At 41.0% G+C, this 13,178-nt stretch overlaps 1 protein-coding gene across 3 annotated transcripts in view; it reads left to right on the forward strand.

Annotated features, from left to right (window-relative positions):
- GABRB3 (gamma-aminobutyric acid type A receptor subunit beta3) overlaps positions 1 to 12,892 on the forward strand; it is a 258,047-nt gene extending 245,155 nt beyond the window's left edge. For 2 of the 3 annotated variants that reach the window (XM_084841776.1, XM_084841778.1), the window contains one exon: positions 12,542 to 12,892. In XM_084841776.1, coding sequence (XP_084697902.1) covers positions 12,542 to 12,892 — 351 coding nt within the window. Of the gene's footprint in view, positions 1 to 12,537 lie in introns of all 3 variants that reach the window. The other variant, XM_084841777.1, reaches the window with a different exon arrangement.
- The last annotated feature ends 286 nt before the right edge of the window (positions 12,893 to 13,178 follow it).

The following is a 13,178-nucleotide window of genomic DNA, read 5'->3' on the forward strand; positions in this document are numbered from 1 at the left end:
AGGTCGTGGGGGATTAATTTGTGGGGAAGATATCTGAGGAATCAATCAGGAGTGGAAATGTGCTTAACCACTGGTGGTTCATTTTGTGTGAGGAGGTGCCTCAGCCCATGCACTTTAGGAAGAAATACAAGGGATCCTTATGCTTCATTAGGATAAGGTTTGCTTGAGATTTTCTGGCTTTTGATTTTTCCTATGGATTCCTATCACCGTTTGTGTTCTTTACAGTTCATTTTATCCAGCATGCATTACTTTGATGACATAGCTTGCAACTACATCTGTTTTTCTTTTTGACTCTTGAGAAAGCACACAGTTCCTGATCTAGATCCAAGACTTCTCAGTGGGCACATAATGTTTAGGATTCAGTTAATAGTAATGTGATAAAGCATTAAATGGAAACTGGTAAGGAAGACTTGTATACCCTTAGGTGCAGGCCTCATAATAAGAACTAGCTACTGAAAACAATTTTAATAATTCAGCATACACATTTTAACATCAGCAGAGAAATCAGTTACTGGGTTTGCACGATCATGGAGCAGAGATGTGCCTCATGTGCTGGTCACATGCCAGGGGGATTTGCATAATTACCTTTGGCAGCACAGCTTGTCATGTCATGTAGCCAGGGCAGCTTGTTGCCATGAGTAACAAGCCATCCAGAACCCTACAACAGCCCATGGGCATGCAACTAGCATGTGCGGGCAATTGGGGAATAAGCCACCATACTTATTTCCCCTCTGTGAGCATGCAAACTGGCCATGAGTCTACCAATCTTTCATAAGTAGCATCCTCAATACTAAAAATGACAAGAAAGAGCTAACTGCACAATTTCAGCTCTCTATAGCAAGGGTGGGCTATTTGTGGCCTTCAAGATGTTTTGAGGGTGACACATTGCCCATCAGCCCTAGCCAGCATAGCCAATAGTGAAAGATGATGAGAGTTGTAGGGCAAAACCCCTGGAGGGCCACAAGTTGCTCACTCCTCCGCTATAGTGTATAGACCCCCATATAGTTTGGAGATGCACCTCAGCAACATTTCACTGAGATCTTCTTCACCCCTTGTTGTGCTCTTTTGATTTTTTACTGGGTGGTAATGTTACATGCTAGAGAGCTAAAGAGGTTCAGTCAGACCTCCCGAATGTTTAAAAAAGGGCAGGTGAGGCACTGGAGTTTACAGGGAAGCCCGGTTTTAAAACATATGTCCAGTTACTGAATGTTCTTGATCAGCCACTCTTGCCAGTAGTAACTCTTTTCAAGTAAGACGTGTGTGTGTGTATGTGTGTGTGTGCATCCACGCACACTAGTTGCGTTTCCTGCATTTTCTGTTGCTTCAAAGAGAATCTCCAATAATAGGTCATTGAGGGTAGAGATGAATACTGTCACGATGACAGGAATAGAGAATCCACAAAGACAGAATAAATTAATGTGACTAGATTGGGATGTTTGAGAAAAGACCCAACTGTTGCTTTTAGCCTTAGCATGGAGGTTAGAGTACTGATTGACTACCCGTTCCTCCAGGTCAGAGTTGGTAGGGAACCTTTTCCCTCATGGGTAACCTGGGGGCCACATGCCCTGCACACATAAAGATGTCAAGTCCCATTGGGGTTGACCCCCCATTGAAGCCAATGAGAGCCACAGTGCATGCGGAGGGGTAGGTCAGCCCATCTCTCCCCAAATTTAACACATACACCCAAATCGGTCCCCCATGTTGCAATTTGGCTTGAATGGGCAACTTTATGAAGGCTAATTGCCACATGGGGGTTGGGGGTTTGGGGGAAGGGTCACAGCATGCAGGGAAGAGAATGGTTAACCCTTCCCATTCCAGTTATGGTTCCCTTCCCTAAATCTGTTCCCTGCACTGCAGTTACATTTTAAGAAAATCTCCCATTAGCTCCAATGAGTGACTTCTTTCAAGTCTACGTTCTGCATCTGGCAAGGCGTAGAGCATCTCTACACCAGCCTAAAATCCCACATTTAAAATGAGGCTTTACTCCCTTTACATGTGCTTCCTTTCCCCCCTCCCCTTTCCCCCTCCTTCTCCCCCTTATCTGAGTCTTCCATATGTTTTGTTGGTCTAGCTCCTCTTCTTGCGTCTTTTCCTCTTTTCACAGGGGGAAATTAAGCAGAACACAAGTGGGGTAATTTGATAGCTCATTATCTTCAATCTATTTAAAAATGGAATAAAGGTAATTTAAAGCGGGAAATGCCCTGGCAGTTCACGACATCATCTAAAGGGCCCGCAAACTTCCATGAGTGAGCAATCTCAATAGCAGGATAAAAGCTCTGTGTGAAGGAGCTCTAAGAAAGAGGAGCCACAGGCCTCAAATTCCCCACCCCTTTTCTAGGGCCTGCCCCAAATCAGATGGGACCTCTAGGGAGGTTCTCCTTTGCCACGAACTGGATTTTATTATATACAAAGAGAATAGCCATGCATACACCTAACCAGGGCTGGATCTACACTTACTGCCTTTTTTTTGCTTTCAATGAGGTTTCATCGGCTGCCTTTCATGCTACTCAGTACCCACCTCGAATTGGAATCAAAATTTCCCACTTCCATGCTCCCGCTTGCAATACCCTAATATCCTGGTATTTCCCCTTAATGTGCTCTGATTTTCCACCTTCGCTACCGTATCCAGTCATAGTCCTCTCCCCCGCCTGTCCATATGTGGCGGTGTTTGTATTTCCCTCCTGTCCAATCACAGCTCTCAATGGTCCCATGTCTTCTTCCAGCTAGTGATCACATAGCTTCCTCAGCAGCCCCTGTTTCCTCAGCAACAAGCAAAGGGCTGGATGTGCACATGCTTGTTTGATCTCAGAAGCTAAGCAGGGTCAGCCCCGATCATGAGTTGGATGGGCGACTGCCTGGGAATCAGGCTTCCTGCACTGAGCAGGGGGTTATTCTATCCCTTCAAATGAGATTCAGTTTTACCCCCTCCTATCTGGATTTTTATAAAAAAAATTAAGGTGTTATCCTTGCAGAATCAGGGCTTCTCCGTGATGGTTTTTTTTCTAATTCAGGCATGTTCTTTGAAGATTCAAAGTTGTGTAGCTTCACAACTTCGAATCTTCGGGGATCATGCCTGAATTAGAAAAAAAAAAACATCGCGGAGAAGCCCCGATTCTGCAAGGATAATGCCTTAATTAAAAAAACACACACATCCAGAGCGGGGGATAGGAGGGGGTAAAACTTAGTCTCATTTGAAGGGATAGAACAACCCCCTGCTCAGAGCAGGAAGCCTGATTCCCAGGCGGTCGCCCATCCAACTCATGACCAGGGCTGACCCTGCTTAACATCTGAGACCAGACAAGCGCGCGCAGGAAAACAGCAGAAAAACAGCACGGCGCTCGAGTGTGAGCTGAGCTCACACATTCAATGAAGCACTGCAACTGGGAAAATGGGTGAGTGTGAATGATCACATTTTAATGCAAAAGGATTTAACCCGACAGGACACTGAATTCATTGCGATGGCGGGCACAATGTAGATCGACCCCAGATCTGTCTCTTGTGATACTGGGATAATTGAGGAATTCAATCTTTGTGCTCTTTTGTCAGTCCTGGTTGCATCCTGGGTCCCAATCGATCCATATTCTTTTCAGATGTTTATTGCCAACGGTAAAGAACGTTGTTCAGAACTTATAGTGCAGTCCTATAGATTGGCATAATCCTCAGAAGTAAGCTCCATTGAGTTCAATGGGACTTACTCCCAGGTAAGTGCATCTCAGACTGCAGCCTTAAATAGTTACCAAAGCTTCCTTTGGATTAGGTTTCACTATGGGCCATTGTTCATTTGAGGTATGTGTCATTTTTTCTGTATCATTTGTGCTGAAAACAAATGGAAATTTATGTAGCAAAGTGTGGCTAACTGAAGATTTTAGTAATTAAAAGGAAGCAAATCCCATTACAAGACCCATGGAAATCAGACAGATCACAACTATCATCTGTTCATAACTGGTTATAGTGTTCTCATTTCACTATGTCCTGCATCACCATCTTTATTTTGTGAGTGGTTGTCTTAATTATATATAACAGAATATTAATTAATTAATGTATTTATAGCTCAGCTTCCAGTCCAAGTAGGATCCCCAATGTGGTGTACAAAAAGAAAAAGAACATTGAAGCAAATTCAAAACAACAAATTAACAGCAGAGCTATTATTGAAACCAAAGAGGGCAGAATCAACCCCACATTAAAAATCATTAAAATCATTAAAAAGAGGGCAGAATCAACCCCACATTAAAAATCATTAAAACCCAAACAGAATGAAACATCTTCACAGGCCAAAATAACAGGAGAATATGCTTTTTTGCAAGTATCATAGAACCAAAGCTGATTTGTTGCAGATCCACTTTTCCATCATTGAGGCATACTGCTTTAATGACCTGAAATAGCTAGCACTTACCGGTTCTTATCCTGACAGCTCAGACCCAACTGGAACTTATTTAAAACCCTTCTGCTATCTGAAATGCTAACCAGAAGTAACTAGGATCTAGCTGAAAGCCTGTTGGAACCACCCAGCTTCCTGCAATCCATTCCTTAGAACCATTATACAGCAGCTAAAGGCCAAATGATAAAGGCTTGGGAGCTTTCAGGAAAAAGTATAGACAGAATGACTAGGAAAAGCTTTTGTCATGTTATTTTTATTGAATTATCACAATATACGTATAAGTTAGAAAAAAGTATATGTCTTAATGATATTACAAAAATAGGTAGTTACACAAGAGGTAAGTTATATGGTGATACATTATCAGGCTTCGATAACTGTGGCCATCCAGGCCTGCTGCATTCTGACGAGCATGACAAGTGGCCAGCATTCCTTCCAAGCTTGAAGGTGCAGAGGTGGGCTGGGGTCATCCTGGCAGATAAACAGTGCTACTGGCCCCCTCCCTAGCTTCACGCTGGGGGTGGGGAAACTAAAGATTTGTTTGGCAAGATGTGGCCAAGGCACGTAGCATGCACCTTCTATATAGTTCTAAACTGGCAAGCACCCTTGCCCTCTTTTTCTGCTCCAAAGCAGGGAAGGGAAGTAGAAAAGCTTCCTTGGCTGCTGTTCCATGGAGGCACCGGGCACCTCCATCAAACACCATTGAAAAGGGCAGCAGCAGCAACCTGGCAACCTCCGTTTTTGGCTTGGCTACCAAGGGCAGCGAAATAATTGTTTACCCCTTGGAATTCATTATTCCAACAATTTACAAATACACTCCGTGTCTTATTTGTTATACTTCTTTAGCTTGAATAACTTGTTTTTGGCTGAAAATCAAAGTAAAAAATGAAAGAACTCTTCACTTTCCTTTTCAGCCCCAAACAAGCTATTTATTCAAGGAAAATTAAGTACCAGAAATCAAACTACATCCTCATTTTCTTAGGTTTAGCCCAATTACTATATAACAAGCCAATGTGCTATTACACAAGCACTGTGAAAGGAGTAGGCTAGGTACAAATATGCTGTAAACATTATGGACCAGCGCTATACAACACAAAAAGTAACCTGCAGTACAAGTCACCTCACTTGTTGGCGTAGTAAGCAGAATGTATGGCCTTTCAGTGCAGCACCTTCTCACAGGTTAGAACTTCACAAGTGAAAATAGTACATATCTGGACAGGGTTTTGTTTTTTTTTAATAAATGGCATAATAATTTTAAAATAGCATACCACAGAGTTTTTGTAGTTAAAAAACATCTTAGGAGGAGTGTTGGAACACATCCCATTCCATGTACCAAATGTATTTGCCTAATCCAGGGGTGGGCATCTTCAGGGAGGCCAGGGACCACTTTCAGCCCTCCAGACCTGACCCCTGCAGGCTGCACTTCTGCTGCAACCATGCTGTTGAATTCAGCAGCAGCAGCAACCCACCCACCCCCAGTGGTTTGCCAATTGTTTTCAAGCTAAACCCACTGTTTTTAACCTTCTATAGTGGTTTGCCACCAAAATTCAGTGGCAAAATGCTGTGGGGTTGTTGTTCTTTTCTGCTGCTGCTAATTTTGGCAGGGCACTGGGGGCCACATCAAAGTGCAGCAGTGGCTACATGCAGCCCATGGGTAGTGCATTACCCTCCCCTGACCTAATCCTTCAACTGCTATGAATTGGCCTGATTCTTCTGAAAAAGTACAAAAACTCGTAAATCTCTGTATGGTTTGCAGTAGATTGGCAAAGGTTTCTGGTTCCCAGTTGTTTAGCATTAGCAGCAACAAAATGATCCCCTCCCTCACAAATTACGCTGTTGAAATAAAGAAAGCTTGGGGTAACCAAAAGTGTTTTTTTTTTCTGTGTAAGGGCTTTGAGATCCATTCAGTTCTGGTACTCAAAACAAATTCCTGGGCTCAGATTTTTTAAATTCTAAGTGTATGTCTTTTGCACCTGGCAAGCCAGAAGTCTATCCACCCCTGGTTTACAACATTATATGTAGTAACATGCTTCTGATTAATAAACAAAAGCATACGTTTTCGACAGTGGGTTAAATCCACTCAGTCATACTAAAAGTAGACTCACTGAAAACAATGGGACTGAACTTAGTCATGACTAAAGGCACAATCCTACACAGGTTTAGACAGAAAAACTCCCAGCATTCCCCTGCCAGCCATGCTATCCTATGTCTAAACTTGCATAGAACTGCATCCTAACTTAATAAGTCTAATTCAACTCAATATGTTTAAGCATGTTTCCTGTTGCACCAATTGCTACTTGTCAGTATTCTCATTGAGGAAGTAATAGCATAAGGGCACAGTCCTATGGCCACTAGACGGCGTCTAGAGGGCCATAGGATTTTTTGGTTTCTGAGAACTGAGCAAGGAGCCAATGTTCTGAGCTCGGTTCCCAGAAACCCGACTCCCCACCCCCTCCACCTTGTAGGTGGCGTAGTGTGTCCCCAGCTCTGCACTCATAAGAGCAGCACAGAGAGGCCGAAAAGGGGGCATTCCTGGGGGTGGGAGGGGACTGCAGAAGAGCCGTTACTACCCTTCCTAAGCACTGCCCGGTCTCCCCTCTTGCGCCGACCCGCCCTGGCTAGACAGCCGAAATGAGCCGTCTAGCCGTAAATGAGCCGTCTAGCCGTAAATGAGCCGTCTAGCCGCAGAGCAGCCAGAGCGCAGAGAAGAGGAACTCCTCTGGGCGCCACCCGCCCGGCATTGGATAGTTGGCCCCCTCCGAGTTCGAGGTGGACAACTATCCACATAGGATTGTGCTCTCCAGCTTTCTTTCGCTGCTTCTGCACACAAACAGTATGAGGGAAATTGGCATGGCTCACCATACCTCCCACCCATATACACATAAACAGATGCCTGTTAGCCTTCTACTGAAACATTTTTTCTTCTCCTTTCCATATTTTATGTAAACATTTTTCTATCATGAGAAATGTGGCAATCTCTAATTATGTCATAAATGTATACATTTGTTTTTTACACAGGAAAAAAGTATGTGTTGAATACATTTTCTTCCACATTGTTCAAAATCTAGATCTTGTCACTGTGCAAGAAAACAAAACAAAAATATAAAGGTATTATAGAAGAAGGTATAAAAACAAAGCGTAGTATTTTCTTTAATTTTGCAATCAATCTTTCTAAAAGTAGCATAAGCTATTCCAAGTGGTGCTGACTTGGTGGCCACAAGAGAAAGAAGGGTTTTAAAACTGAAATTATTTAGATTTCAGATGAGAAACTGTTTGGGGAAGTTGTGAAATCTGCATCCTCAGAGATTTCTGACAATAGATGGGTCAGTTATCTTTTGTGGATGTTCAGAGACATCTTACCTTAGAGTTGGTTGGATAGGTCAAGAGTAGGGATGTACAAGAATTTTGTTTCAGTTCACAAATCATCTGAAGTTACCCCTTTTGCAAGTCCAAATGCAAACAGGAGTGCCTTTGTTCAAAAAGTGTCCACACATTTCCAAACATGCTATCATGTCTGAAAAAAGTGTATTTTTTTAAAAAGAACTGCACTTTGAAATGTGCATTTTAAAAAAAAATCACCTGTTTAATGTGCATTTAATGTGAAATGTGCATTTTTTAAAAAACATTTTCACCTTTCAATTGCGAGAAAGTGCACACTTTTGAATGTGCACTTCAATGTGCATTTTCTCCCTTCAAAATGTGCAGTTTTCTTGTTTGAACAAACCAAAAAACATGTCACAGATGAAAATGGAAGTGAGCCAAACTGAGCTTTGGAGTGAAGTTTGGAGAATGTCGGTGAACTCTAACATCCCTGGTTCTCCCATTCCTAGTCAGGAGTGCCTCAAGGTAGCAAGGGCGACTAGATGACAAGTTTACAAGCATAGTAGTGATTAGTTCGAACATTTAATGTCTGTTTTTTCTCTCCAATATATTCATGAATAGAAATCAAGCTAAATGCACTCTGTGACAAATGTTTCATCAACTATTGTAGGAAGACAGATCACTCCTGAAGTGTTCAGGCTGGAATTGAACAAAACTAGCATCTGGCATATTTTTGTGTACATTGAAAATTAATGTTCAATGACTGCACAGAAATGTTCACAAGTGACTGAAGGGTTAAATAGACATTACAAGATATATGGTAACAACTCTTCCATAGAACTTCCAGGTAAATACAATATATGATATCATCATTCTGTGCTTTGCCCACCACACATAACTGGCTATGAGTTATGGGCGCAGGGCAATGCACAGCACAATGATGATAATGTAATACCTTGTGTTTATCTAGAAGTTTTGTGGGAAAGAGGGCAAGAGACATAGAGTAGCAGCAACTATAAGTATCACATAATATCTGACTTAGCACTAAAAGAGCAGCAGAATGGGAGTCTTTCTCTCATGGTCCATTCCCTGTTCTCCAGAAACATCTACATGTAAAAACCGTACACATGGACTGAATAATGTGGCCCCTTCACCCTTCCTGGGAGGAGATAACATTGCCATGAAAAGCAGCCACAACAGTTGTTCGTCCATACCATTGTCCATTGTTCGTCCATACCATCATCATCACAATGGTATGGGAGCGAATCACAGGAAAGCTGCTCCCACAAAGCTGTGGTAACATAAATAAGGCCAAACCCACATTTTGAATGGGTGTGCAGTAGTGTGGTGACAGAAAGCTTCAAATAGTAGGTCATTCCAGGGAAATGGCTCAATATCATTCAGCCTCAAAAGAGATTGTTATAAAGCATCATATATGCAATGGATGTTTGCTTGTATCACCCCCCACAAAGATGCAATTAGAGAACAAAAGTAAATGTTGGATTTTAAGTTATTGGAAAGAAATCCATAGGTTCTGATTCCCAAATCATTTAAGCCATTATCTTTCACTGAGAATAAAAGGTAGATGATGGGTTAAACTGTTTGTGGATTGCAACCGTATCTTAAAGTTGCTCATAGAGATGGACAAAATGTAGCAGTCCATTCTAGGTTGGTTTGTTTTTTAAGGTGACTGAGTGGTAGCTAGCCAAAGCTCTTTCACACACTGAAACTAGCAAAGATTGACTTTTGGTGCACAATCACATTAGCTTTTCAAGTGTAGTTGAAGGCCTAAAGCCAATCCATGCATAGTTCAATATATGCCATCACCTTGCACACAACCACCTCAGCCCATGACTAGGGATGTCGGAGGATTCTGTTTGGGGGAGTGAAGTTCGATGGATTTTTTTCTGGTTCAGGCCTGAGGATTCCATTCCATTTCCCTCTGCTGGATATCCCAGTGTTGAGCATCCCTAGCCATAGCAACACAGCAAGTGGCTAATATGGTCTGATTGAAAATTGCAGCTACTATGGGCTAAAATTGCCTGGATAGACAATGGGTTGGTGTGATCCTAAAACTTTCTACAAGAATCAACCTAGGATTGGAGGAGGTATACTGATGATTGCATAAGTACAATGTCAAAACCTAAATTACTGCAAGCCCTGTGGAGATATTATCTCTGCATGGCAAGCTGATGTGCACATGTTTCATGCACCATTTTTCTAACAGCCTGCAAATGGAATGTTATGTCTTGTAGAGACTTGCTTATTTGTCCTATTCCCTGGCCAATAAATCACACTGGATGGGGTGGGGGTGGGGGGGTATTTTGTCCTTAATATTAGCTTCAAGCAGAAGGCTCCCACACCAAATTGAGACTTAACTTTTGGGACTCACTTTATGAGAGAATCTTCTGATAATAAAGGTCAGATAAAGACTTCTAGACATTTGTATTTTATTACCTCAGAGCTCTTGTTTAAGTTCAAGTGCCTCTTCTAGTAATTCTAGGTGACCAAAAATGTCTTGTACATTAAACAAAGTAAGAATGTTGAGATGTTAAGTTCAACACTATGCAAATTATACACAGTATCCTTTATATTTTGTGGAGAGCAATTCCAGAATCCTCAAAGTACCCCTTAAAATTAATGGCATATTAAGTAAAGAATTAAATGGGAATGAAATAATTCAGGCAACATGAATACTTACCATTAAATCAAGCCTTCTCAAAAAATTCTCACCATAAACAAGTATGTTGAAACTGGCAGTAAGGCTGGGATGATCACATAAGAAAGGCTGCCCTGTTCAGTATCTGCTAAATGACATTGTTTTAAGATCCAGGCCCATTAAAATCAGTGCGAGTTTTGACATTCTTTTCAGTGAGATGAAGCTGGCACCTAATGTCTATTTCACTGAAATGGCTGTGACATGCTTGCTTTTCAGAACAGAGCAAGATCCATTTCTAATAAATGCAAACTTCTAACAAGGATGCAATCTTCAAGAGCTTCTTGTTGTTTTAAATAGCATTGGTTGTCATTGCATTTTAGAAACAGCATAGAAAAAACAGATTTTTCTCCTTAACTGAACTGGCACATTCAATTAAAACATTCATTATGAACTCTGTCTTCATTTTAAATCAACTATAAATTTGCGTACAGTTAAATTCAGGTTGGCAAAATGTGATATATTTGTATATTCAGAGTCTAAGTAACTTGCACCCAGGCAAGCAGGGAGACAGGATGGAGATGTGGGATGTCCAAAGTTCTAGAGAAGGATAGGATCCTGAGGCAGGTGGAACATTTCCCATCCCAGCAGCTAAGATTTGAGTATGCAGAAGGCTCCTTGGCAGACACCCCTCCCTGCTCAAGATGACACTCCGGATGCAGTGGTCCTGTCTCTCAATCATCCCAACCTGATTAGCGAAAACAGAAGATTTGTAAGAGTTGCTACTTTATTCTAATAAAAATTTCCCTGTGTCTGGCTTTTGGAAAGGACCAGAGATGTCCTGTCCTAATTTTATTCATTCATTTATAAATTGATGACTTGCCTTTCAGCCGAAATAGGGCCCCCAGGGCAACTTTCAATTAAAACTTAAAATAATTTAAACCTTTATTTTAAAAAAAAAAAAAACCTTTAAAACAGTTTTAAAGCTTCAAAACATCAACAGCAGAATTAAGAACAGGAGAAAATCTTAAAAACAGAGTGCAGCACTAATCCATTTAAAATATTAAAAAGCCAGAACAAAAATGTTTTAACAGCATGTCTAAAACAAAGAAGGGGCCAGCCTAACTTCCTTTAATGGAGAATTCCGCAGGTGGGTGCTGCCAAGGAGAAGGCCCTATTGTGTGCCCCGCCAATCTAAGCTCTCTGCGGTGGGACATGCGGAAGGCCATCCAAAGAAGATCTTAAAAAACACACACATTCATTATCCCTTCTAATCCTCTTCTAATTCCAGTGTTGGATTAGTAATACAGATGTTTGTGTGCAGTGGCAGGGTGTATGCAACTTCATGGGTATGGCTGGGAAACTGTGTGAAACAGGATGCCGAGCTAGATCGATGTTTGGACTTCTTATATTCTCATGACACGCGTGGAACGGATTGTTGGTGATGGGGCAGCAGGGGTACAGCTTAGAAGAAGTACAGAAATGATGCCCAAGTTCAAAAGTCTGATGAACACTGGCCTTCTGCAATAATAGCTACAACAACAACACAGGAAGAAGCGGCATTCTTTTTAGCATTCAGATTCACTTGCATTATCTCTGTAACCCCTAGAACAATTTTATGTTGAGTATGTACAGGATAACTAATGTAAGAAAGATGCTTTGAATATTGTTGTCCACTTATAAAATTAGGCATCGTTCTCTATTCCTACAGAAATATAGCTAAATAAATATTTTTGTGGAATATGTTAACGTAGTAATCATAGTACCATAATCTCTAATGGTGAACTCAGTGATTCAGTGCCGACATATTTGGAGTAAAAACAGGGGCCACTGAGAAACAAGAGAAAGGTATCAGCATGCTCTGGTGAACCCTGATGTATGCAGAAGTAGAAAACATAAAAACCCAAATGTGACAGACATTAAAAAAAACTCAAGAAAAAAACAACAGCCCAATGAGAACTGAGCATGCTCAGTGGCCTCCAGGATCCACAGAACTGGAGCACCACGTTTTGTATTTATGCTGTTGGTACAATTCTAAATCCTTCTCACTAAGTATGATAACTCAGTTAATTTTCATGGGGACTAGTTGCATGTCTTAGGAGAAATCCCACTTACCAAATATGAAATAGTATTTTCATTTATTAAAAACAATTATAAACCCCTATCATTATGAATTTGTTTCTAACCAGGTGGACATGCATGGGAACATTTTGCTAACGTCCCTTGAAATTCACAATGAAGTTGCAAGCAGTGAGGTTACTACCAGTGTCACCGATCCTCAGAATTCAACAATATCCTTTGACAGTTCAGGGATCCAGTACAGAAAACAGAGTTCACATCGAGAAAACCTTGGAAGGCGTACATTAGAGAGAACTGGCACCCACACCAAGAAGAGCCATTTACGGAGAAGGTCTTCACAACTTAAGATAAAAATTCCTGACCTAACGGATGTGAACGCCATAGACAGATGGTCAAGAATGGTGTTCCCTTTCACATTTTCTCTTTTCAACTTAATCTACTGGCTATACTATGTCAACTAAACTGACTTTTACTTTTTTTAAAAAAAAGACTTCAACAAGCAAAATACTACTCTGCCTGTTATTTTGTACATGTACATAAGAACTTTTACACTATATATATATATATATATATACACACACACACACACATATGCATATATATATTTAAAATACTGTTTATGTCTGTACATATATTGTGAAAGAATGTGTACTATACCCATTGTGCATACACATATACACTATATATATATATATATATATATATATATATATATACACACACACACACACACACACACACACAGTC

The sequence above is a fragment of the Heloderma suspectum genome, chromosome 3 (assembly GCF_057233095.1).
Source record: "Heloderma suspectum isolate Gila_16-S chromosome 3, 16-S_ref, whole genome shotgun sequence".
Classification (NCBI taxonomy): Eukaryota; Metazoa; Chordata; class Lepidosauria; order Squamata; family Helodermatidae; genus Heloderma; species Heloderma suspectum.